Consider the following 27,718-nt stretch of genomic DNA (forward strand, 5'->3'; position numbering starts at 1 on the left):
AAGGCAAACTGGCCATCTTGCAATCTTCAAATGTGTATGTTTCAACATACTCAATTTCAGAGTGGTACAGCCTCTGTGTATAGGGGTTAAGTTCAGTTTCTCTTTTTCCTTGTGGTACTGGGTCCAGGATGCTACACGTTTTTTTCAAATGCTGCGTAAGTGCTTTACCAATGCGTGACATCTCTAGCCCTTTTCACAACAGGGTCTCACTAAATTGCCTAGGCTGGCCTCAAAACTTGTAATCCTACTTCACCCTTCCAAGTGGCTGGAACAACAGCATGCAGCACCACACCCAGCTGAAATTCAATTTGAGTTTGTAATTTAGAAACTCAAACCAACAAATATATATTTAGTTGATTTTAATATGGCTCCATGTTCTTTGCCTACAGTGTCTTCATTCCTACATTCCTGTCCATTCTACTTAGTACTGATCTATAATTACTATCTACTTAGAAATTTTTCCCATCAAAATCACCTAAGGACACTACAGACTAGTGAATCCTAGTGGTCCCAGCTACCTGCCATCTTTTAGGTCTCTGGTTCCACATCTGTAAATGAGAGTTGAGTAGATGTCCCTTCAAAATGACCAGGATGCTTTCTGGTCTATAAATTCCAGAAAAAGAAAAAGAAAAAAAAAAAAAATACTCCAATGCTTCCAATTTCTGATGATGATTTCTTAGTTTTCACAGATCTAATTTCACTGTTTCTGCCCTTGCTTATCCTTTGTTTTGGCCAGTTCTCTTAGACACCAGAAACTTGGTGTAACCCTAGTTTTTTCTCTATTCATAGGGGAAAAATACCCAATTGAATTATCTCCATTAAAAAAAGCACCTTTTAGCACTTCTAAGAGAAATGTAAAAATGGCTCCAATTATTCGATTCAACTCTATCTCCATCTGCAATAGATACTGGTTGGATTCATCTGAGAAATTTCTATTTAAATGGAACACTTTTTAATAGACGGCTATTGGATTATTAGTGTTTAGAATGTGCATTTTAAGATTACAGGAATTCTCTAAAACTTGCCCCTTCCTACTGAAACTTCAAGTGAAATAAACCAGACTGCAAATGTAAATGGAGGGATTATTTGACATAATTAGATCATGTAAATTTGTGATTATGCCTCAAGGATATTAACTACAAAAGTGAATGTTAGTTTTGTACTCTATAATCATGATTTTTTCTTCTTTTTCCCTATGGCTTCTGAAACAAACCAAATATGGTTTATGCCACAAAAGCGTATTTGTCAAAGCACCTGACTGTATTAGCAATATCCACTTTCCAAATCGCTATTATGATAAAACTCACCCAGCTCATCATACAAAGCCTTAAGATACATATTTTAGGTGACTTGCTTAAATTTGTCTTTATATTCAAACGTTTAAAAATACCTGAATGAACAAGTTCAATAATCTGAAACAGATACTCAGAAAATATTTAAAGATACTTCTTATGACCTTTCCGTCACACTGTGAACTTCCTTCAACCTGTTATGATAAAAAAATCCTATAGAACTTGTTTCTGTTTGCAGGAAAGAATATGGTTTTTAAAGTGAAACATCTTTTTTTTTAATTGTGTGTTTATTATAATCAAAAAGCATTGACTAAGTCCCCAAAAGAAATTCTACTTGCTTTTGCAGAAATTGGTACTTAATCAAAGATGTTCATAACCTTAAGGAAGCTGACAGAAGACTATGGATTTCCAATCTCCATTAATCTTCATTATTAATTTCATAGTAACTAATACATTTCAAACTGGATTATTTAAAATACACCAAAAAAATGCCCTTTTAAAGGTTCAAGTTTACAAAAATGTTGAGTTGAAATTATATCAAATATAAAACTTATACACAAAAAGTTTGGAAGCAACTTTTAAAATGTTGGGATAAACTTGCCGTCACAGGCAATCAGGTATATTTTTCATTAACAGTACAAAGGTAAAACTGGAAAATAAGAAATCAAATCTCAGGGACAGATGGACCATTTAGAAAAATAGCAAGCTAATTAAGTTACCAAAAAGCGGTGACACCTGAGGCAGAAGATCAAACAGAAAAGAAACTGGGTCTAATTCCCCAAATGTAAGGAAAATGAAACACATGGTGAAATATTAAGGCTAAAAAGGAAAAAATTAAAACCTACGTTTATGAGAACTTGGTGGGAGGGGAGTCTAAGTCTAGAAGCACATCAGACCTCCAGACTACAAAACCTCACTTTAAGAGTATACTGCTTCACCTCTTATCTGAATTTCACCTATTCTCAGACAATGTATTCCCTGGTAGGGCAAACAGCAAACTAAATGTTGGATTTTCATCTTTTCTAAACACTAACACAAAGAATAATTTTCTACCATTTTGAAATATTTCAAAGCTTTTTGAGAAACACACACAAATAATTTGGATTTAGTCGATTTTATTTACAACTTTTTTTGTTTTGTTCGTTTTTCTTTTTTTCTTTTTTCTTTTTTTTTTTTTTTTACATTTCAGAGCATTACACAATTACATTTTCTCATTTTCTGACCTGCAAACAGATACCTTAAATGGAAAATTTTTTTTCATTATCAAATTAGGTACATCCAAAATGCAACAATTACACATTTGACAATTAATTCACAAAGTGTAATTTACTGGGTCATATCCTAAGAATTTAGGAACAGCCAGTCAGAAGAAATCTGACCAAATTTAGCAATCAACTATTTACATATCCAAAACCAAACCTATCTAAGGCTCCCGAACCAGAAGCTTGAAGTCTGTTACATCCCCGCTGCACAAAGAATGACGACTCAAACCTGTCCAGTCTTGACAGTTTTAATCCCAAACGCTGGGCTATTTCCCCAGCATGTCACTGAATAGCAAGCATTCAGTTTGTCAAACACCCAAACTTTTACACCATTACGAGCATAGAAAGGCTAACTGTTTCTTATTTAAAAAAAAAAAAAAAAAAAAAAGTAGTCATTAAATATCCACAATGTTCCCCCAGCTCACCAGCCCTTACTAAAATCCCAAATACGCAACCTATGTCACATAGTGACAGGCAATATTATATATATGTGAGGATATATATATACAGTAATAGTACAAACAGCAATTAACAGTCCCTGCAAAAATTCAGTTTCAGTTGAGGCTATGGCTTCTATGCCTTGGGATGGTTTTAGATTTCAAAATTGGAAAATACTGCTAAAATCTCACTTCCTGAAGACAAAATTTGATTGCATGTTCAGTTTAAGCTTCTCAGTTTAAAAATGGCTATAAGGTAGTATAAAAAGTCAGCCAACTGAGTGCAATTTTTCTCTCCAATTTGGCCAAGCTATTTTGTAGAAATTATTCCTAATTAGACTAGAAAATCTGTGGTGCCTTCCAAGGGTTCTTGCCTACCTTACTGTCCATGTTCACGTTTCAAACTGTGTCAACAGAGCCCGCACTTCAGGGGTCAGCTGCCTGGCAGCCTTAGCCGCCTCTGTGATAGCCTTGCGATACAGGCCCTTTCTCTTCTTATTAAAGCGTGACTGGAAGTTTTCTAAAAAGGGGGAGAGTTGCGAAAGAGCAAGGAAAGATGTTGTTGGAGACCCAAACCATGAAATACGGGCCTCCTGTCGGACTAAAAGGCCGTTATCTTTCCGGCTCACAGTTATAGTAAGAATACGGGCTGGCCACCAAGGGAAGCCATATATCTTGGCCCAAACAATGTCCCCTACGCATATGGTCCTGCCATCTGGTGTGACGCATTTAGAGACGTTTTTGGAAAAGATTTTCATTTTCAAGGAATTACTGAGCTTTTTCTCTTCCTTTGAAGAGGAGGAAGTGGAGGAGGTGGAAGGTGCATGCATACTGCCTGGAGGAAAATCAAAGCTTTCAGAAGAGCTACACTCAGAGTTGGAGGATTTCAAATCATCTGTGCTCTCAATGCTACACACTGAAGCACTGGAAGAGTCAGATTTCTTTTGATTTAGGGTCATGTAAACAGAGATATTGCTTTTGCTGCCCTTTTTGCCCAATGTCTGTGGTTCATCCTGCTCACCAGGTACAGGCACTTCACTTGTGTCCTGAACCCCACTGCTGGCCTCTTCAGGGCCTTTTGAGGGACTCTGATTTTCTGAAGGGGCCTCACCTGCTGAGCGGGTGGAGGTGCAGCGGGACTGGGGCTTGGGTGCCATCTTGCCACTCCGCATTTTCTCGAGTCCCGTCTTCAGGGAAGAGTCATTCTCTTCGTTCCTGTACCGCTGCGGTTTTAACCGCACCCGGGGCGGGAGGGACCCTGAGCTAGGATTCTGGTAGCGCCGGGTGAAGTGGACTTTCGAATGTGCGTTTTTGGAAGTCGAGGTCTCGCTTTGCTTCTTCTGTGCCTTCTCTTTGGCGATTTTCAGGACCTCCCGAGCTTTCGCGTGGTCCATGTTCTTGCTCTGGAGCACCTTCTTAGTACTCAGCTGAGCCTTGGACGCGTTCGCCTGGGCCGAGACTCGCACCACGCGGCCTCTGCTGTGCGCCATGCCCGAGACCTTCACCACCGCATTTCTCCTCTGGCTTTCGTTTTGGCTTTTCCCATCCACTTTATGGTCAGTTTTCAGTTTTTTGTTCACAGTAGCTACACTTTCATTTCTCCGTTTTTTATCTTCATATTTAGAAGAGTCACTTGCACTACTACCTTTTCTAATTTCCTTTTTTTCAGCAACAACACTGTTTTTACACTTGTCGCAGAGGACTTGTCTGGGTCGCAGCTTAATAGCATTCATTATTGAAGTGGGTTCTTCCCGGTACATTTTTCGTTTGGGTCGCTTAATTTTCCGAGGAGGTGGCTGAGGTATTGATTGGTTATATGTGTCCCTGATGAACAAAGGGGGAGGATAAGGTGCTCCTTCATGGAAGAGAGGTGGAGGTTTGGAAGTCCACAGGCTTTCAGCCAAGCCCAGCTCAGGAGGCGGGACGGAAGGGTCACTGGGAACAGCACCATTCACTTCACCCTTGACTTCTGTCCCTTCTTGGAATGTATTACTTTGGAGCTGCCTGGCTTCCGGTTTGTCCTTATATTCCCTTTTAGGAAATACTGTCACAGGGATCCCATGGGGCCCAAACCTTTGAAAGAAAGAAAGAAAAAAACGAGCCAGTAAGTTGAGATTTATAATTAAATATCTTAAATGTAAACAGCATTTCATGTTTATTCATGACTATCCCTTATAACTATTTCAAATTTAAACAAAACAAAACAAAAATCTACTGACTACTCCCCTCCCACCCTAAAAACCTCAATTTCTTTGGTCCTACATTTTAGGTAAAAACAGAAATACTCCAGATGGTTGCCCTAAGCAACACCAGAATAGCTGACTTCACTTAAAATGGACCTTTCCAGTGTCGAATTAAAAAGGATGTTCTATCAGACAACTCAATATCCAAAATCATAGGACATATTCACTGAACTATGTACGACATCTTCAGTGAAAAACCAGGACTTTGCAACATACATATATCTTCCTCTGGTTAACAGTTTTCAAAAGCTTTACATAGCAAATTCATTCTTAACTGCCCAAAAATATTTAAAAATTAAAATCCAGTTTCACCTTTATTGGCAAATCACCGAAGAGTCAAAAAAAAAAAAAGTTGCTCCTTTATTCTTGTATCCTAACTCTTAAGCCTCCCATTCCAACCCCCCAAAACACAAAACTACCAAGAACTCAAATACTCAAAGGAATTCCAAAGCAGATAGGTACAGAGCTGTGTGGTTTTCGAGTTTTTAAAATCATATACTGACTCCACTGGCAGATATTTTCAAATTGGAACCTAATATAAGATCATTTATGTATGTATACATGCATAAATATACATATTTAGGCAAAAGTTTCAGCAAATACTGACACTTATGTGATACATAACGATTTTTTTTTTTTTTTTTTTTCCACTCTGGTCTATTTCATTTGTATTAGCACAAGTTAGACCCATTAAATTCATTTTAAAATTCATGAATCCAGACACCCAGTTTTCTTTTTTAAAAAAATTTTTTAGTTTTTATTTTTTTTTTAGCTGTAGATAGACACAATACCTTTATTTTATTTAATTATTTTTATGTGGTGCTGAGGATGGAACCCAGTGCCTCACATGTGCTAGCCAAGTGCTCTACCACTGAGCTACAACCACAGCCCCCAGACACTCAATTTTCAAAGCAGTGGTCCTGAATACAAAATCTTCAAAATGATCAGCTTCAGATAAAACAGGGGTCGATAACTTTGCTTCTCACATAGACCTAGAAGTAGCTGGTTTAATTTGCCTGGGCTCAATATCAAGAACCTGACCTTTAAACTTGCTATATACTCAGCTGCCTTCACCTAAAAGTCACATCACACCTTCAAGAATTTTAGCATATATGTTAACATATTAATTTGAGCACTGATTGAATCCAACAGTATCTAACAATACAATTCTAATGCCAGTTCTATAAGGCAAAGGTGCTTAGATTGGCTTCAGGTAGTGAGTGAGTTAGAACCCCTCAAACTAGATGCAAATGTTGTACATGTCTGTTTTTCTGAAGTCTAGCACTCAGAATCTTAAAAAAATGTTCTCATGCTCCCAGAAAGGTTCCAAAAACCTTTGCTGAGAATAAATTCCTGAGATTGGGTAACACAACTAGGGCAGAGATTTAAAAAGAGCTAACTCAGAGCAGGTATCCGATTTTAATACCTAAATACTTTTCTTCTTAAAGTCTTCAGAAGACACTTGGCTACCACAAACCAACAAATTAACAGCAAGTACTTACAAACCATAAAGAAAAAGGAAAGCATTTTTCCCCTAAAGTATGACAAGTGTGGGTCTGCGCTAGTTCCAAATGGAAAGGCACTCTCCTCACTGTATTTGACTCTGTAGAAAGTTGCTTTTTATTCCAGCAATAACCTCCGATAACTGCTTGCTTCCTGACTCATTGAGTAGTTAACCTTTTCTATATACAGATGTTCTTGTATTTTTTTAAAAATGACAGTACAGATAATAGGCGTGCTGTGTACACCTGTAATCCCAGGGACTCAGGAGGCTGAGACAGGAGGAACGAAAGTTAAAAGTTAGCCTGGACAATTCAGCAAGACCCTATTTCAAAATAACAAAGGAGTGAGGATGTAGCTCAGTGGTAATAGTACCTCTTGGTTCAATTTCCAGTATCAAAAAAAAAAAAAAAAAAAAAAATGGATTCAAGGTCAATAAATGTTAGCCATTTTTCTTAGCCAAAATTTACTTCATTTAATTTTATACTATAACAGTAGAGTTTAGAGTTTAGGACCCTCCTCATATGCCCCCCACCCACCCGTACTGAGGATTGAACCCAGTGGCACTGTGCCACCGGGATTTATCCCCAGCCCTTTTAAAAATCAATTGATTTACTTATTTAATTGTGATCACAGTTTCAAGTTGCCCAGGCTTGCCTCAAGCTTCTGATCCTCCTGCCTTAGTCTCCCTAGCAGGATTATAAAAATATGCCCCCTCCTCATGTCTTGAAGTTATACTCTCAACGTGGGGGATGAAGGTGAAGCTTCAGTGGTACAGCTCTTGTCTAGCACGCACAAGGCCCTGAGTTTAATCCTCAGCACTACAAAAGAATAAGTAAAAATTTGTAAAGAAATATATATACACTCAATGTGAGCATGACTCCAACCAATTACTTTAAAGCTGGTTACATCAAGAAAGCCACAAGCTGGGCATGGTGGTGCACACTTGTAATTCCAGCAACTTGAGGCTGAGGTAGGAGGATCACAAATTCAAAGTCAGCCTCAGCAACTTAGCAAGGCTCTAAGCAACTTAGCGAGACTCTGTCTCAAAAAATAAAAAGGGCTCAGAGGTTAAGCACCCCTGGGTTCAATCCCAGGTACAAAAAAAGAAAAGAAAAGAAAGTCATGGAATCTGATTTATTTATTCTATGGAATTCAACAGGAACATTAATAGTTCTCACCTGGGTTAGTTTTCTCTTTGCCATTCCTCCATAAGCATATATAATACTCAAACATTATATATGTTTGAGGGCTAGAGACTGAACCCAGGTACTCACACATGAGCATTGTACCACTGAGCTAAACTCTCAGGCCTCACAGTGTTTCTAATAACAGAGGGAAGCACTTAATTATGTAATGATGACTGGAAATAAGAGGCCACTAAAAAGAAAAAAGGGCCCAAACTTACCGGTAACTCTGGATAGTGAATAATAGCAAAGCAGAAAAATATTTTTAAATAATAATAAAAGGTCCCAAAAAGACCAGAAAAGAGAAGAAGGTAGAATCACGTATCATCACTGCATCTCAGTGATCATGAGTAATCAGGCTGCCAACCTCTGTGGACGGCACTGCCTAGAGCAGTGTTATCAAAGTGAGGATGGAGACATGGCTGTGATACCAATTCAAGGGTCATGCTATAATAAAAGTAAAATCAGCATTTAAGAACAGCAAGAGTAAAGTCTGTTAACTGCAGTGAATGTTTTCGTGTGCATACACACACACACACACACACACACACACACACACACATAAATTTTATCAGTTACTGTGCTCCAAAGTTTGAAAGTCAGAGGGCCTATAATTCAGCTACTCTGGAGACTGAGGCAGAAGGATTGAACGTTTGAGACTAGCTTGGATAGTTTAGCAAGACCCTGTCTCACAAATAAAAATGAAAAGAAATGGAAAAGGCTGGGGATGCAGCTTAGTGACAAGAGTACTTGCCAAGCACGCATGAGGCCCTGGATTTAATGCCTGCTACCACTAAACAAAGTTTAAAAACCACTAACCAGTCAGGCATGGTGGCGCAGGCCTATAATCCAAGCAGCTTGGGAGGCTGAAGCAGGAGGATCACAAATTCAAAGCCAGCCTCAGCAACTTAGTGAGGCACTAAGCAACTCAGCGAGACCCTGTCTCTAAATAAAATATAAGAAAGGGCTGGAATATGGCTCAGTGGCTAAACCGCTGAGTTCAATCCCCAGTGCAGCCTACTAATGTAGTAGTGACTTCTTATATTCCTTACCCATTTTCAGTCTTCTTTAACTACTACCCAAAAATTCTGGGCTGGAGGTAAAGTTCAGTGGTAAAGTGCACTTAGCTCATGAAAGCTCCTAGGTTCGCTCAATCCCCAGAACCAAAAATAATAATAGTAACTCTAGCTGGTAATCCCAGCTTCTGTGGGGCAGGGCTGAAGTTGGGAGGATCAAAAATTCAAGAGCAGCCTGGGCAACTTAGCAAGACCTTGTCCCAAATTTTAAAAAGGGTTAGGGATGCATTCAGTGGTAGAGCACTTGCATAATGGGAGTAATGCCCTGGGTTTGATCCTAAGCACTGCAAAAAAAATTAAAATGACTTATGGGGAAAACAGGTCAAGGTGCAAGAGACCTCTCTACCCTAGAGTCACAACTTCTTAGAATCTGTAATTAATTAAAATAACATTGTTGTTTTTCCTTTTGATTTTGTTTTTGGGTACTTGGGATCTAACCTAGGAGTGCTTTACCACTAAGCTACATGCCCATCCCCAACCCTTTTCATTTTTCATTTTGAGACACAGTCCCATTAAGTTGCTGAGGCTAGCCTCAAACTTGCAATCCTCCTGTCTCAGCCTCCGAAGTCACTGGGATTACAGGCATGGGCAATCAAGCCCAGCTAAAATACAGTTTTTAAAAAGAGTTGTCTTCTAGCCAGGTGTGGTGGTACACATCTGTAATTCCGGGTACTCAGTAGACTGAAGCAGGAAGATGACAAGTTTGAAGCCAGCCTGGGCAACTCAGTGAGGGAGACCCTGTCTCAAAATAAAAAATGTTCCCAGTGGGCTGGGGATGCAGCTCAGTTGGTAAAGCACTTCCCTAGCATGCCCAGGGCCCTGGATTCAATCCCAGCACCACCCATTCCAGCACCACCCACCCCCGCCCCAAAACAAAAAAATTAGTAGCTGAGCACTTGCCTAGCATTATATAAGGCCCTGGTTTCAATTCTCAGTATAACAAAAAGAAAACAAAAAAGGGCTGGGGCATAGCTGAGAGATAATGCACTTGCCAACACGTACAAAGGTCTACCAAGCCTGTAGTCTCAGCTGCTCAAGAGACTAAGTAGAACTTCTCAAGCCCAGGAGGCCAATACCATCTTGGGCAACAAAGGAAGACCCATTCTAGAAAAAAAATTTTAAAATAACTATCTTCCAAAGAAGTTAAGAATAATGAGTGCCAAAAATTTGAGGGAGGAGAATGCTGGGGTTTAATAGTTACTCTGTGTCAGGGCAAGAGATATCACTATAAAAAAGTATTTTCAGAGCTTGGCATAGTGGCATACTAATCCCAGCAACACAGGAGACTGGGGCAGGAAGATCACAAGTTCAAGGCCAGCCTCAGCATGTTAGCAAGGTGAGGTCCTAAGAAACTTAGCAAGATCCTGTCTCAAAATAAATAATAAAAAAAAGGGCTGGGGATATGGCTCAGTGGTTAAGCACCCCTGGGTTTAATACCAGGTACCAAAAACAGAAAGAATTCTCAGCTGTGCCAGGCACAGCTGCACATGTCTATAATCTCAGTAATTTGGGAGGCTGAGACAAGAGGATCGAAAATCTGAAGCCAGTCTCAGCAACTTAGTAAGACCCTGTTTCAAAACAAAAAATAAAAAGGGCTAGAGATATAGCTCAGTAGTAATCACCCCCAGGTTCAATACTCAGTCAAAAAAAAAAAAAAAAGATTAAGTGTGGTGAGGTAGTACTCACCTATAATCCCAGCAACCTGGGAGACTGAGCCAGGAGAATCACAAGAGGCCAGCCTGGGCAACCTGGGGAGACTCTTACCTTAACATAAAAAAAAAAAACTGGGATCTAGGTCAGTGGTAAATTGCCCCTGAGTTCAATCCTCAGTACAAAAAAAAAAGAAATTTCAGCCTAATGCAATGATAAAACTAATGATGTGGAAGATCTAAATAAGTCAAAATCCAAAATGTGACTATTATAGGAACTATGAAAATATTTTCTAGTATTTGGATTCCAGTTAAGATGTCTGGATGTTTTGATTATTTTAGCCTTGATCAAATGAATTAGTCTTTATTCTCCTACTAATAAACTTTATATAGTTGTATTTGCTCAAGATTTCTAGGATTAACAATCAATCCTATACTTAAATATGCATGCTTCTTGGGATAAGCTCATAACCATTATCCAAATTCCTTTTTCAAAGGAGTACTTTAAACATAACTAAAATGTTTACCAATAACTACGCCATTTTAAGTCGGACATATTTATAATTCTTACCTCTTATTTTGAAAAAAAAAATTTTTTTTTTTTAAAGCTGGTCAGGATTCATCAGCATGAACTTCACAGCAAACTCAAATCAACTCATCTCTGACCTAGGATTATATTCTTTTCCTTCCTGTTTACACCAGTTTTAAAAGTGCACAACTGATTCTCATTCTCTTCCCTCCAATCCTTTTTGCCAAGCTCCAACTGTAAGAGGGGATTTTTAAAAAAATATTTTACACTAAAAATAAAGAAATAAAAAGCAAAGGCATTAAAAACTAAGGAAGAGAAATCCCAAGGAATTAAAGGCTCAGGAAAAAATTCAGGAGGGTTAGTTGAGATAGGCCCCAGTGCTCTGGCTAGACGAGACTTCCCTTCCAGCAGATTAGTAGAAGACAAAATGAAATCCTTTCTGCTGTAGGAAAAAATTATATGCAATTAACCACCTGAAAAATAATATGCAGATTTATTTCAAGCAGATTTTTTTTTATTGTATTTTTTTGCTACTGGGGATTGAACCCAGGGGCACTCAATCACCCAGCCACACCCCCAGCCCTTTTCATATTTTATTTAGAGACAGCGCCTCACTAAGTTGCTGAGGCTGGCTTTGGACTCGCAATCCTCCTGCCTCAGCCTCCCAGGATGCTGAGATTACCGGCGTGCTGCTGTGCCCAGCCTCAAGCAGGTGTTTTTAGAAACTACCTGTCCTTACCATTAGCAATAGGTTAAATGATTAAAAGGGAAAATTATGAAGTAAGCTTACTTGGTTTAGTTCCTGTTCTTGTGATGACAAACTATCATGCCAAAACTTAATCCAGAACAAATGAAATTAATATTCAGTTAGATGCAATACAAAATTTTACTAAAAAAATGTACACCTATTCCTTTAAAAATTAAAAATAGAATAAATATATAATCCAGCAATCATTTCTGGCTGTATATATCCAAACAATTGAAAGAAGGATATTTACACATCCATAGTCATAGCATTATTCACCATAGCCAAAAGTAGAAGCAGCCCAAGTGTCCACTGGCAAATGAATAGACAAAATGTGAAATCCGTATGTACATACATATGTAACAGGCATATATATATATACACACACACACACATATATAATATGTATACATAGATACATACAGTGTAGTATTTTTCAGCCTATAAAAGGAAATCATGTCACAAGCTACAACATGGACAAGCTCCGAGGACACTGTGCTCGTATAAACCCACTTATATGAGATATGTAAGTATGATAGCCCCCAATACCATATTGTTTTCCAATTTCAGTAACTCACAAGAGTAACTTTATTACAGTGTATTGTTATAAATGTTCTATTTTGTTATAAATCTCTTATCATATCTTATTTTAAACTAAACTTTATCATAACATGCTGATTTTAATTTTAACCCTGAGTAAACTTTAATTTCTAGAGAAAACTAGGGAACAAACATGGTGAAATAAATATACCAGCATTTTGTAGATTCAAAAATATATGACTATACCATTTCATGGTTTCTATAGGCATATGTTTTCTCATAGTACAATTCTCTATGTGGCAGAAAGAAAAGGATTTTTAACAGGCCCTAGTTTCTTTGGTCTCCTATAAAAAATAAGAGGTCAGTCATATGTAAACTTGAACTTAAGTTCATTAAAAGTAATTCATCTTTTGTGTAGGTGAAGCAGATACTGAATATCTATTACCTTAGTATAAATCTTGGCAAGCTGCCAAGATTTTGGAAACCATTTTTAGGCAGATTTACTGTAAAATAGATCATTGGTATTGAAATGTTTATGAGAATGGCTTAATTAGAGGGGCCCAAGTGCGCCGCTCAGTGATAAGAGCAAATGCCTAGCATATGTGAGGCCTTGGGTTCAATCCTCAGAACCCCCTTTTGGGTACAGTACTTTAAGAACCCCACACTCAGCCAGTTCCACCAACTTTTAAGCAAAGAAAATCTATAAAAAAAAATTTGTCCTACTTAAGTGTAAATGCCAGAAATTCATCTCATGGACCACTAATGCACATATACACTCAAAAAAAAGAGATGTGCTGGGGCTGAAGTTGTTGTAGTGGGAGTGCGCTTGCCTAGCATGTATGAGTGCTTGCAGGCCCTGGGTTGAATCCACCACCCTGCTAAGTAAATAAATACCTGCATGTGAATTAGTCTGATAGCATAAACAGTCCTAACCCTAGGACCCAGCTTTATAGTAGGTGAAACCAGAGGCAACAGTCATTACCAAATGAAGTTACAGAACAAAGGGAAAGAAATCATTGTGCATTGATGATCAGGAAATGGGTTTTAAAGGCAACAGGACCTAGAAAAGCCCAAGCAGATTAAAACATCCTGTGCACTGTAGCACATGTGTATGATCCCAGCAATTCAGGAGGCTAAAGCAGCAGGATCGAAAATTTGAGGCCAGTCTCAGTAACTTGGTGATGTCCTAAGCAACTTGGTGAGATCCTGTCTCAAAATAAAAAAAGAAAGAGTTGGGGATGTGGCTCAATGGTTAAGCACCCCTTGGGTTAAACTCCTAGTACCAAAGAGAAACAAGGGGAAAAAAAAGTAAAACAAGGAATGGTAAATGGTAAAGTCTATTTACCCATTTTTTAATGTCGCTAAAGATTCAGAGACTTAAACAAGCAATAAAGGGAATTCCTGGAGGAAGGGGGAGGATGCTAGTGAGAGTGTGTCCAAGGAAGGGGTCTAGGTACCTGGTAGATGAATAATTAATGACTAGTCTCTTGCAATGCACAGGGAGTCGTGACTATAATCCCAGCAACTTAGGAGGCTGAGGCAGGAGGATCACAAGTTCTAGCCCAGCCTCAGTAATTCAACAGGGCCCTAAGCAACTTAGCAAGACCCTACCTCAAAAAAAAATAAAATAAAGGACTAGGGATGTAGCTCAGTGGTAAAGCGCCTCTTAGGTTCAGTTCCCAGTACCAAAAAATAAAATAACCAGTTTCTTAACAGAATGAAGCCACTGAAGGCTTCTGACTATTCTACAGTAATATGACCATAAGTTGTCAAAATCACTTTGTTAAAAACTTTAAATTCATCTACACTCATCTGATCCCATTATTTACTGAGTACAAAGAAGTGCTCAAAACTATCTTGCTTTCCCTTACTTTGAAACAGATTCTTCTCAAAGGTGAGCCTTTTTCAATTATATTTGAAGAGTATATAGGAAGGACTAAATTTCCCTAATGAGGCTGTAACCTTCTCTTCATGACCAAGCCTGTAATTTCCTCAAAAACCATCTGCCCAAAAGTGCTAGTGGGAGGAAAAAATTGGGAAACACCCCCCCCCCCCATCGTGAAGGCCACTGTTATCTCATCCCTAATAAAACACACGTCATCTCTCCTTATTTTTTTATAGTGGCAATAATTTATTTTTATTTGTTCTTTTTAGATATACATGACAGTAGAGTGTATTATGACATTCTATACATACATGCAGTATTACTAATCCTAATTAGGATCCCATTCTTGTGGTTGTACATGATGTGGAGTTACACTGGTCGAGTATTCATGTGAGTGCAGGAAAGTGATGTCTGATTCATTATATTGTTTTTCCTATTTCCATGCCCCCTCCCTTCCCTTCATTTCCCCGTCTAATCCAATGAACTTCTATTCTTCCCTACCCCCCTTATTGTGTGTTGCATTCGCATATCACAGTGATCTTTCCTTATTAAAATAGGAAAGCTATGCTTCCCCAATACTATCCAAAGTTGCTTCAAGTCCTTTCAAAGCATTTGAAAGATGCAGATTATACTGCAAGCCACAGTATCACTGGGTTTGGGCTGAGTGGACATTCAAGCCAACCCTTATTAAGTGACTTGTCACATTCACCCTAGTTCTGCTACTTAGTACCTACTTCATAAAGTAACAATGTTAATAATTGTATAGCACTTACTGTCCAGCACTATTCTAAATAAATACTAATTTACATTGATTGATTTAAATCCTCACAGCAACCCCATTAGTAAAGTATTACTATCCCTTCTTTATTCATGTGTGCACAGTGCTGGTGATGATTGAATCCAGAGCACACTAAGCATGAGTCTTACTACAGAGCAATGCCCCAGCTTTTCTTTTTTCCTTTTCCTGTTTTTTTTTTAAGAGAGATGGGGTCTTGCTATGTTGCCCACATTGGCCTCAAACTCCTGGGCTCAAGAAACCCTCCTACCTCAGCCTCATGAGTATCTGGGACTACTGGTGTCCCCACCATACCCAGCTCCTGCCCCCATTTTATAGTGAGGAAACCAAAGCAGAGAGAGTAAGCAATCTTCTCAAGATCACACCACTGGTGAACCCTGGAGCTAGGATATGAATTCTGGAAGCAGGCCCAAGGTCAGCTTCTTTACTACTGCTTCTCATCGCATCAAGACTTTAGGCTCTCTTCTCCACTCTTCCACTAAGGAAGTGGAGGTACTAACAGGTCTGCTGCTCCCTTCTGAATGCTGTGGAGGCAAACAAGCTTCAGAGCTCAAGACTATGCCAGGTTTTAAAATAATAAGCACCATCACAAGTATATTAATGTTTCAGCAGTGAAATGAAATAAAGGAACTTCATACTAAATGGAATGATTAAATGGATAAAATAGCCTCCCATCTTCTTAGGTCAGGTTAGGTTTTGTCATCAAAAAGTAACAAAAAGCCAGGCGTGGTGGCACAAGCCTGTAATCCCAGTGGTTTGAGAGACTAAGACAGGAGGATCACAAGTTTGATGCCAGTCTCAACAACTTAGTGAGGCTATAAACAATCTAGTGAGAGCCTATCTCAAAGTAAAAAATAAAAAGGTCTGGAGTTGTGACTCAGTGGTCAAGTGCCTCTGTGTCCGATCCTTGGCACAAAAAAAAAGTAACAAAAAGTTCAGTTTTCAAAGCTTTTTGGATTATGGAATTGCAGATAAACTTGACAGAAATGAGGCCAGGCACAGTGGCACACACCTGTAACTGCAACAACTCAGAAGGCTGGGGTGGGAGTTTGAGGCAGGAGGATTGCGAGTTTGAGGTCATCCTGGGCAACTTAACAAGAACCTGTCTCAAAACAAGAAATAAAAAAAATAGAGGCGATGGGGACATAATTCAAAGAGTATCCCTGGGTTCAATGCCTAGTACCTCAAAAAAGGGGGGGAGGGGAGAATTCTGGATATTCCTATTAATATCTGCCATTTACAGTTTTAGGAAGTTTACTTAATCTGAACCTGTCTTTATCTGTGAAATGGATATTAATATAGGTATTAAAAAAATTTACTGATTCAAATTTCTTGGATTAAAGGAAACAAGGTATACAAAGCACGGGGCACAGAGTCTGACATAGAAATGAGAAATACGCAGTAGCTACTATTAAACATGGAAAGTAAAGCTTGGTAAACTTCTTAGCTGGTAGGAATATAAAGAGTATGAGTTTTACAGGTTGAAAAATACTGTTTCATAGTAAGGCAATTTTATAAATTAGTTCAGGGAAAAAGATAAAAATTATGGACTACTTAAACTTGCAGTGGGCAACCAAATTTGAGAAACCATTTGCAAGCTTACTAACCAGTTCTACAGTAAGAGTCTGGATCTGCCACCAGTCTGCGCAGCTCCACATGCATTCCTTGTAATTATGTCCCATTCTAAATTAACCAGTAACTTCTTAAAACAGGTATAAAAAGTTTCTCTTTCACCAAGTGTGGTGGCGCTTATCTATTAATTCTAGCTACTCAGGAGAATCACAAGTTCCAGGTCAGCATGGGCAATTTAACAAGACCCTATTTATCTCAGAATAAAAACTAAAAAGAGCTGGGGACGTGGTTCAGAGATTGAGTGCCCTGGGTTCAATCCCTAGTACCAAAAAAAAAGCAAATTGGTAGAATGGAGCTCAGAAATCTATGCGCATTTGTTTTGAGGACCACTGCCCCAACATGTTTGGCAAAATCATTTTATATTAAATTCACCAAATATCACTTAACCTACACTCATGTCTTCTAAGATATGTCCAGTCAGCTTCTGTTCTACTGGTAACATGAGTCTGAATTAATTTGGGAATTTAGGGAAAACAGTGCCAACAAGAAATAATGATGCACTTCACAGGCACAAATAACTAATATTATCTTTCATATTTTTTATCAATAGGAAACTAGTTGTAACAGTAAACATAAGTATATAATATATGAATTCTTTAATAGCACCCAAAGAAAAGTCAATCTTAGGAAGATCGCATGCAATTTTACTTTAAAACAGTACATGGTAAAGTATGGTCTTATTTAAAGTAAAAGGCAGAAAATTAACCTCATTAGAAACATCAAATCCAATAGAACATGTCTGGCATCATTTGTATATGATATATTTCGTTAACTGGCGTATAAAATATACTTATAAAACTTTTTGTTGATACCAGAATTCTTTTTTCTTAGATTTAAGCTAGATTTTTAATGCCCAACAACTAATCACTTCCAGAACAAAAGAAATCAGACATGCAATGGAAGAATTCTCTCAAAAAAGCACAGTGGACACCCTAAATTGTCTGGATCAGAAAGTGACTGACACTTGACTCTACTATTTTATTGAGGAAGCCCTTTATTGACATCTTGGGATATAAGCAGAATAATCACACGCAAAAATACTTAAGTGTTTTAAATATGTACAACACAATCATTCAAGCATACTACCTGAGGTCCTAAATTCTCAACCTGGACACTTTAGTATAAACTACTGATACCACTACTCACTGCTTCACCAGAATGGCTGTATATTTTTCCCACCAAAAGTAGAGCTATTGCACCATACGTTCATGATCTCTGCAAAGAAAAGAAATCATTGTCTTGGTTTATATTTCCTTTAAAAAGAAAATTTTCTACAAATTGTTTTAAGAACCTAGACAGTGAAATCTGCAGTTTCTCAGTTCTTTTTAATGCAAACATTACCCACACATACACACACAAAATCAATATGGTATTTGTAGAATGATCAGTTCTGAAACACAACCTTTAATATGCATGTGCCAAAAAATTAAAATGCACAAGCATTTTTAAACACAAACATGTACTTTGTGATTCCTTAATTTGTGTCAGGTAAAAAAAAATTAGTTTGTTAGATTTTTCAGGGTTTAACATTGACTTTTTAACTAAGAAGGGACTAATAAACAGAATAATCTGTGTAGAATGAAGCTATTTATCTCAGTAATAATGTCCCTTCAGGTATGGATTGAGCAGGGGAGATACTACCTTTTCAGAAACCAGACCTGAAGGTTTTTGCCTTTTGCAGATAATCTTGACTGGTTAAATATTTCTATGCTTGGACTTACTAAAGTTAAGAGTTGTGTTTAAGGGACAAGTCTAAAACTTTTCAGGCAAATAAAAGATATTCATAATCATTTCTACTGACCTAAAACAAGGGAATAGAGGCTTTCGAAAGAGGTGCTAGGAGGACTGAAATTGCTGCCTCTTCAGTTTGCTGATGTGGTACAAGAACATTTACATTGCCAGGCCACAGTGCACACTTGTAATCCCAGCAATTCAGGAGGCTGAGATAGGAGGATCACAAGTTGAAGATCAGCCTAGCACCTTAGTGAGATCCTGTCTCGAAATTAAAAATTAAAAAAGGCTGGGGATGTAACTCAGTGGTAAAGCACTGGGGTTCAATCCCCAGTACCAATATTTGCATCCAAGGGGATGCAATCAGGAAAAAAAAAAATCCAAAATGTAGAAAATTCTGTAACACAGAGCCTTATAGAAGTCCACAGTTTAACAAATGAACTGCAAGGGAATTAAAATCAACCACTTCCAAGTAAGAACTTTTTTGGGATCCTAACTTGAGCAAAACTTAAACAATCTTGACATGTTAATTTTGAGACAGTCTGGAACATTTTAACACTAACTGGAAGTTTAATGATATAAAGGAACTGTTGCTATTATTTTAAATGTGATAATGGTAGTTTTTTTTCAAGTATTTATCTTTTTAGAGATCTATACTGAAATATTTATGGTTATGCCTGGGATCTGCTTCAAAATAATCCACTGAAGGCAACTGTAACAAGGATGAAAGGTGATGTATGTTGAAGCTGGGCAATATATGTATGAAGGTTCATTTCCCATAATAAAAAAGTTCAACAAAAAGCACCTCTCATCACTGATTTCTTATGCTATCTAAATAATTAATCAATCATTAATCTGAAGGAATGCTTATTACATATGAAAATGACAAAAACATAAGATTAAGGAAAAAAGGGAAAAGGAAAACCCAAACTGAATTTATACTGTTGATTAGTCTCTCCTAACTATTTTCATTATACACTGCTAACTTGGACAATATGCAGGAAATTGAAATTAAGAGGGCTGGGCATGTAGCTCAGTGGTAGAGCAAGCACCAGAACTACTTGGGTACCATCACTAGCAATGCAACCAAAGAGTGGGGGAAAAAAAACAAAAAAGGGGGAGGTCTGGCATGGTCTATGTGTGCATGCCTATAATCCTAGTGTCCTGGGAGGCTGTAGCAGGAGGATCACAAATTCAAAGCCAGTCTTAGCAGTCTTAAAAATAAAATAAGGGGGTAGGGAGGGCCCACTGGGAATGAAGCACAGTGGTAAAGTGCCCATGGTTTCAATTCCCAGCACCAAAGGGGAGAAAAAAGAAAAAGGCAAAGAGCCTAGGGTAAACGAGAGAATGTATGTTTTACCTAAGGCATTCAGTTTCAAATAAGTACTATACTAAACGAAATGTTTTTAACCAGATACTCAAATACCCTCCTCCTTTTTGGGAAACCATGTTACTTACAGCCAAAACAAGATACCTAGACGAAAGGAGAAATAACACTCAAACCAGGATGGTACAGGCCACTTGTTCATGCTATTCACTTTACATGTGCAGTCATGTGTTGCTTAATTGTGGGGATATGTTCTGAGAATGTGTCATGGTTGAGAACATCAGTGTATATTTATACAAACGAAGACAGTTATAACTTTACTGGGTAATATAATCTTATGGGACTATCATCTAAAATATGGTTCAAGAAAATCACCTGTCCCTTCTAAAATGTCATTATGTATATAAACTGAAGCTTAAGCCTGCTTGTTTATGCTTAAGGGAACTGGTCAAAGCCAAATAAATTAGCCTTAGAAGAACTAGAGAGAGACTGGAGGAGCAGTGCTGTGGTAGAGGACATGCTTAGCAAGCGTGGAGCCCTGGGTTTAATACCTAGCACCAAAAAAAAAAAAAAAAAAAAAAAAAAAAAAGCAGTTAACTAGTCTTTTTGAAGACTGAAGAAAGGCACACGTACATTGATATGGTCTCCCAAATGTTAATTCTTCCCCAGTTATCTCACAGACAGGAATCAAAGTTTCAGAGCTCTGTGTACTCCAGTATTCAAGCTAAGGAAACAGGGAGTGTCCAGAGCAGAAACATGGCTCCTAACTGACTAAAGAAACTGCCTGACTCCAAGATCCATATCCTTTATATTATCCCACACGTCACTAAAATCAAGTACTAAATTTCAGAAATACATATTTTTTTTACTTTCTGCTTGAAAGAAAAGTTGCTAGCCCAACTAACTCTTTAATATCAAAGTAGAAAAAAAAAATGGAGGTTTTAGAATTGGTTCAACTTAAGCTTGAATCCTAATTTTACTTACAAGCCAACTGGCCAAATTAAATGAACCTCAATTTCCTGCTAGATAAATGAAAAATACCACCAGAGTTATAAAAACTAAAGCATGTGGTCCAATGCCTGCTACAAAAACGGTTCTCAATAGGAAACTCCTGTTATTTTTCCCTAGAGGTACAATTCAATGGCCAATTCAAATAGGATACAAATTATTTTTAAAGTGACTAATGAATATAGTATAATCATGGCCCTGGTTAGAATTTATTTTTAAAAAAAGAAAGGAAAAGAAGAAAATTTTCTGGATCCATCAGTTAACCCCAGGACTATATATGAAATTAGACAATGAGGGTAAGTACAGGGCTGAGGGCATGGCTCAGGGTAGTGCACTTGCCTAGCAAGGGCGAAGACCTTGATTCCGTCCCCAGCACTGGGGAAAAAAAACAACCAAAAAAAGTGTGTGTGGGGAGGGGGGGTGCCAAGTGCAGATTTAAATAATACCGGCAAGTCCATCTTCCACTGTCTAATGAAAAAGGAACTCCAAACCAGTCAATCATTGGTCCCACAATAATACCTTGAATAGCTAAACTGTAAAGTCACTGTGCTTTATTTCCTCATCACTTCCATGACTGGTCTCTCCCACAAAGTAGAAGGCAAGGGACTGTGTATGTATCATACATAGTACTCAAAATACCTAGGAGGGTACCACATCACATTACATACCAAAGTGTTCAATGAATATTTTCAAGAATTAAAAATTTGATATGGGGTTGGAGCTGGAGCTCAATGGTAGAGAATTTGCTTATCATACATGCAAGGGCCTAGGTTCCACCTCACACTGAAAAACAAATTGAGATGGTCCCCTTAATGGCTTTTTTAAAAACTGTAATGGTAAGATCTTTTTACTTTAAAAATTTCAAATGCAAAAGGTTCATATTAAGGACAGCTCTTTGAAGACAGATGGACAGATGCAGTGGCAAGTGTCACCTGCAATTCTAGCTACTTCGGTCTGCTACTCAAGGAGCTGAAGCAGGAGTATTGCTTCAGCCCAAGAGTTGGAGGCCAGCCTGGGCAACATAGCAAGACCCTGTCTCATTAAAAAAAAAAAAAAAAAAGAAGAAGAAGAAGAAGAAGAAGGGGGAAAAAAAAAAAGCTCCTCCAACTGAAGAAATCACTGTTTATAAGAAACACTGTTAGCAAACTAGACCAAAACTCAAAATTGCAATTCACTACCAAGAAAAATTTTAAAAAATCAAAACTGACAGAATGAGCACCAAAAAATAGGAAAGGAAAGGAAAGCACTATCTATTCCATTTCTAAAAACTACTTACCTTGTTGCACCTTTCTTTTGCAGATTTGAAATTCAGATTCTCTCACAATCACTGGCCTCTTCTGTTTGATTCAATAGCATACACACTAGAGTGTCTGTCACTAATAAATACATCAGAAGAAGACACTTGTCTTATTCTGCTTTCTAACTATAAAAACAAAAGTCCTAGCCCCAATTTTTTTAATTGCAGGGCAGGGTGGTGCACACCTGTAATCCAAGCTACTTGGAAGGCTGAAGCAAAAGGATAGCAAGTTCAAGGCCATCCTGGGCAACTTAGCAAGACTTTGTCTCAATATAAAAATAGGGCTGGGCATATAGCTCAGTTGTTAGAGTGCACGCCTTGCATGCACAAGGCCCTGGGTTCAATCCCTAGCACCACAAAAATAAATAAGTAAAAATAAAAAGGATTGGGGATGTAGCTTGTTGGTAGAACAGCCCTAGGTTGAATTCCCACTACAAAAAGAAAAAAAGAAAAGAAAAAAAAAAAAGGGATGGGTGTAACTGTAACTAACTGTGGTAGAGTGCTTGCCTAGCATGCATAAAGCCTGGGTTCATTTGCCAGCACTGCCAAAAAAATTAAAAAATTAAGATTAAATAACATATGGAGCAAGTGTAACTGCTCCCATCTTTTCCCCAGAACATCATACTTCCATATGAATTTTAAATGTTTCTTTTTTTCCCATATGGAAAAGGATTTCTGAAAATTGATGGGAGGGCAAGGAATTAAAAGTAAAACATACTAATAAGTCATTTCCAAACAGGTGAGACACCATCAGTGTGTGCTGTTGCACGAAACAGAATGGAGAGCCGTGAATGGGAGTCTCTGCACTTCATATCTGCAAAAGAAGAGAATAAAAAGGTTAACTTAACTCTAACTTAAAGCAAATTATCCTTTTTACCTGTTTAAAGCAGTGCCCATAAACATTTTAAATCAAAAGAGAAACATGGGGGGCGGGTAATCCCAGCCGCTTGGGAGGCTGAGACAGGAGGGTGGCAGGTTTGAAGTTCCCTCAGCAATTTAGAGAGGCTATAAGCAACTTAAGTGAGACCCTGTCTCAAAACAAAAAACAAAAAGGCCCGACGATGTAGCTCAGTGACAAAGTGCCCCAGAGTGCAATTCCCAGGTCGTGGGGGCGGGGGGGGGGGTGGCGGGGTGCGGACACGGAGCGACATAAATTTAAACTGCATCTATACTATAGTATTAGAAGTTATGTAAACAAAGATCAGAAAGTATATATATCCTATCTCTTCTTTAGATATTTCTAAAAACTATCATTAAAATTAGCAAACTGCGCTTCCCTATTTAATAGTTACCTATGGGGAATTACTGCCAGTAGCGTAAGAATAACAGTTAAAAGGTTTAACTTAACAAACGCTCTTTCCCCAGTAAGGAGTGACAGGTAACCTTCTGAGAACCCCAATGCACAAACCCTCTTCTCCAACCCCGCTAAAGTTAAAGGTTAATTTGAGGACAGACAAGTGCCTCCTGTGCATCTCCTCCTCCCAGTACCCGGTTCCCCGAAAAACTCCATCTGTATTTTGCATTAACCCACCCGCCCTTCGGTGGGTAAGCCAGAGCCAAGTGGCAGGAGGCTGGGAGTGGGAGGCGAGATCCACGAGCCCATCTGCACCCGTGCCCCGCGACCCGTGGCACACCTGCCCGCGCAGGCGCCCACCTGGGGCAGGCACCGCGCTCTCCCAGCCTCGCGCGCTGCCCCACGCGGAGCGCGCGCCACGCGCAGCTCAGAACTGGAGAGCGGTGCAGGCGGCGGGGCCCCGCGCGCCCGGTGGCAGGAGCCGGGGGCGAAGGGGCCGCCGCGGCTCGCTCTCTCCCTGGGGACCGAGCCGGCGGCAGCGGGCTGGGCACGGGCGCGGTACCTTTTGGACAGATCCATGAGGACCCCGGAGAAGAGCTTCTCTCCGAGGCGGAACGATACGACGAGCGCGTCCTCAATGATGTGGTCCAGAGTGACTCGCACCTCGGAGCCGGGAATCAATTGCGACACCGCGGAGTCCCCGCCCGCCGGCGGCACCAGCGCCGGGGCTGCGGGCTGGGGCAGCGGCGTGTCCTCGCGCTCCTCGGGAGCCGTGGGCTGCTCGCGAAGCGGCGCTGGGGAAGGTGGAAGGTCCGGCCCTTCTTGAGACGCGGCGACCGCAGGCTCCGCCACCCGGTCGGGCAGCTGCTCCTCAGCCTCCAGCTCCGGCCCCGCCGCCTCCGGGCTGCGGGCGAGCTCCCCTGGCGGCGGCGGCGGCGGCGGGAGCGGCGGCTCATCGGCCTGAGGAGCGGACTGCTGCCCGTCGGCCTCGCCGTCCGGCACAGACGCTTCAGTGGCCGTGACCGGGAGGGGGTCAGTGCCGGCCTCGCTGCCGGGTATGGGCTCCATCTCCGGCTCGGCCTCGCCGGCGCCCCCCTCCCCGGGGGACGCTGCAGTCGCTGCCGCCTCTGCAGCCACGGCCGCCATTTTCTTCCTGGCTTCTCCCTCCTCCAACTCGGGCTGCGGCGGCGGCGGCACCGCTGCTTGGTTCCCTAGGCCTTCCCCTCCCTCCCGCGAACAGTTTCGTCCCGCCCTTTCCCTCACGCTCGCCATTGGCACCGCGCCATTGGCTCCATCCTACACCCCTCCCGCACTTGTACTATGCCATTGGCCTGGCTGGGACGTCGGTCATCTACTCAGTCCATCCCGCCCACACAGAATAAGAACTTCTCATTGGCCAGATGACTTGTCAGATGTCGCATCTGAGAGGAGGAGTCGGGGTGGGCTCAAAGGGGGCGGGGGAAATCACAATAGCCGAGCTCCGTATTTATCTCCTCTTTCTATTGGTCGGAAGGAAAAATGTAGCTTTGCGGTTGGCTTACGCTCCTGCCCATTATCAGCGAAAGGAGGCGATCACGTGGTGCGCTTGTTCTTTCAAAGGTGACGGAGAAGGGGGAGTAACGAGAGAATGCGGGAGGGGAACCACTTCCCAGGAATCTCTGCGCGGAGATCCTTAGAATAAATGTTATTTCTAGGGGCGGACCTGCTTGAGGCTGAGTGTGGGCACGACAGGCGCCTTTGGTAAGGACAACTAAAGTTTGAGAATAATTCTGCAAGCACTTTTTGAGCGCCTACTCTGCTAGTCACTTTACTAGGTGCTGGGTATAGTATGATGTACACTGCATTCTCCATAAACTCATGGCAGCCACCAAGGGGACTGGTGTCTCCTTCACTTTTTAGGAACAAAGAACTAATCTCCACTTTCCAGGAATTTACTGATTTCAAAGAAGTAAAATGCTAAAGAAAGAGTAGAGACAGCTTACACACTAGACAAAGTGAGAGCAGTCCTGAGACATTGCTCGTTCTCTCCAAAAAATGGACACGCCTGGTCCCTGCTCAAGCTTTTTTTCTTTCCTGACTTGTCCTATGTTAATGGATATAAAAAATGTCTCTTCAGTGTCCTGATGCACCTACTTCTCTACTTCCATTTTAAACCTTTTGGTTTTGTTACTCTGGATAAATCTGAACATGTTTCTCTCAGACTGCCCTCGATCAGTCCTTTTCTGTAGAAGATCAGACATTATAGACAGTAAGTACGCCTACAAGACAGAGGGAAGAAAAGTTTCCCGTGTTGAGGGAAATAAAGATGGATTTCTAAAAAAATAATTGCAGCTAACATTTTTTGAGTACCATACATCAGGTACTAGTATACTGTAATATACCATCTCGTTTGATTCTTACGGGCACTATTATTATACTCATTTTATTTTAAAAATACAATAAAAAGACTGCTAAGATCACTCAACTGGTAAACTGCACAGTCAGAATTCCAATTTTGCATTAAAAAGTCCAAAACCGGCAATAAGCAAATATCATTGTGTGTCCTGTTTATTTCACATCAGGTGGCTCTTGGGAAAAGTTCAGTAGGAGATGTCAAACAGGGAAATTTCAGAATCTTACTTCAAAATAATAGAAGGAAATGAATGTACTTAGTGTTCCTTCTGTAGCAGGGATTTTCCCATAACCTTTCATTTTAAAATCCTGTGTTACGTCTTCTTTCTCTTACAAATGAGGAAGCAGAGTCTTAGTCAGTTTAAGGAATTGGCACTTGCCTTGCATGAGTAAAGCCCTGCTTTTCAGGCCCAGCACCAGGGGGTGGGGGGGAAAATCATCTCTTGCAGGCAAGATACTTTTCTTCCATGACCCTTGTCTAGAGTTCTCCATAATGTGTTAACCGTAACACATAGGCTATGAAATTCTGAGAGCCTGAGTTTCCAATTGTATAATCTCCCACAAGGAGAAAAATAAAACTTGGGTCTAGTTTACATTTCAGATTTATATTGTGACATAGTAAGTCACCCTCCTAAACTGCCATTTTCATTCTGCCACTCACAAATCCGTTGGTCTCCTATGTTCATCTCCAGTGAACCATCTGCTGCTTTACTTTCAGGGCCCTCTCTCTGTTCTCACCCTAGCTTTCGAGGTCTATTCTCCAATAGTCCTCAGGCCTTCTAATGCTGGGAATATCTGGCCATGCATCCTTCATCCATTCATTCATTCATTCATTCAGCAAATCAATATTGAAGGCCAGCTGTGCATCAGGTGCATACTGGGCTAGGAAGGAGGAAGTCATGCCAGAAAGGATACAAAAGATTTAGTAGCTGCCTTCCTGGACCTTTTTTCTCTAGTTGGAAAGCTAAGAAATTTTTTTTAAAAATGAATAAACAAGATCATGATGGGTTGTGAGCAATGCTATAAGAGATATAAACAGGGTAAGGGGACAGCAGTTGAGGAGGGGCAAAACGGTGTCCCCTCTAGAGGAGGGCAGAGAAGGTAGGCAGAAGATGTCTCTTTAAGGACAGGACATTTTCATTAAGATGCAAAGGAAAAGAAAGAGTCAGCTATTGACATCACCAGGTGTACATTTGGGTCAAAAAGAACAGCAGTTGCTTAAAGTTCTGAGGCAAAGAGAGCTTGATTTGTTCCAGCGTGGTTGAAGAGGAATGAGCAAGAAGATGAGTGGAAGAGATGAGGTTGGAAAGGAAAACAAGGCCCAAATCATATGTCAGATATTAAAGATACAGAAGGAAGGGATTCTGCCCTCAGGGAACTCCAGATCTAGTGGGGAACCTGGCTTCTACACTTGCTGAGGTCTCCGAGTCACTCTGCAGTCAGCGTCCTCCTGGCATAGAATGGGCACAGAGGAGACCCTTGATGTCTATGTCATGGAGATCCACATGGTGTGTGGCTAGCTAGACAGTGGGCTGGGTGGATAGCTGGAGAGTTGGACAGATGGTTGAATAGATGGATGGATGGTTGGATGGATAGATGATTGGCAGGGATAAGCAATCCAGCTGGTTGCTTCAGCAGATCCTCTCTGTCACAAACAGACTTTGATTTCAAGCTCTGCAGGGTCCTACAATTAAGTGACTAAAAACTCACGAGTGGAAGTGAATACACCTGTGTCTGACTCCCAGGTCAGACTCTGGCTTGCCGTGTGATCTGAGAATGATCTTAGGCGAGTCGCTTAGCCTCTTTGCTCATTTGTAAGCTATCTTGTACATCTTGTGTGATCTCATTTATATATATTTTTTAAATTTATATTTTAATAATAACTACCTACCCAAAG

General features: G+C 40.1%; 1 protein-coding gene across 4 annotated transcripts in view; it reads right to left on the reverse strand.

The window, feature by feature from the left end:
- The window catches only part of Pwwp2a (PWWP domain containing 2A), a 34,991-nt gene extending 10,359 nt beyond the window's left edge, over positions 1 to 24,632 (reverse strand). For 2 of the 4 annotated variants that reach the window (XM_047555682.1, XM_047555681.1), the window contains exons 1-2: positions 23,993 to 24,632; positions 4,103 to 5,064 (exon numbers count right to left, since the gene is read on the reverse strand). In XM_047555682.1, coding sequence (XP_047411638.1) covers positions 4,103 to 5,064; positions 23,993 to 24,576 — 1,546 coding nt within the window. In that variant the 5' untranslated portion in view covers positions 24,577 to 24,632. Of the gene's footprint in view, positions 1 to 2,508; positions 5,065 to 23,992 lie in introns of those variants that run through there. The other 2 variants (XM_047555680.1, XM_047555678.1) reach the window with 2 other exon arrangements.
- Positions 24,633 to 27,718: the final 3,086 nt, after the last annotated feature.

Source organism: Sciurus carolinensis, chromosome 6 (genome assembly GCF_902686445.1).
Source record: "Sciurus carolinensis chromosome 6, mSciCar1.2, whole genome shotgun sequence".
Taxonomy (NCBI): Eukaryota; Metazoa; Chordata; class Mammalia; order Rodentia; family Sciuridae; genus Sciurus; species Sciurus carolinensis.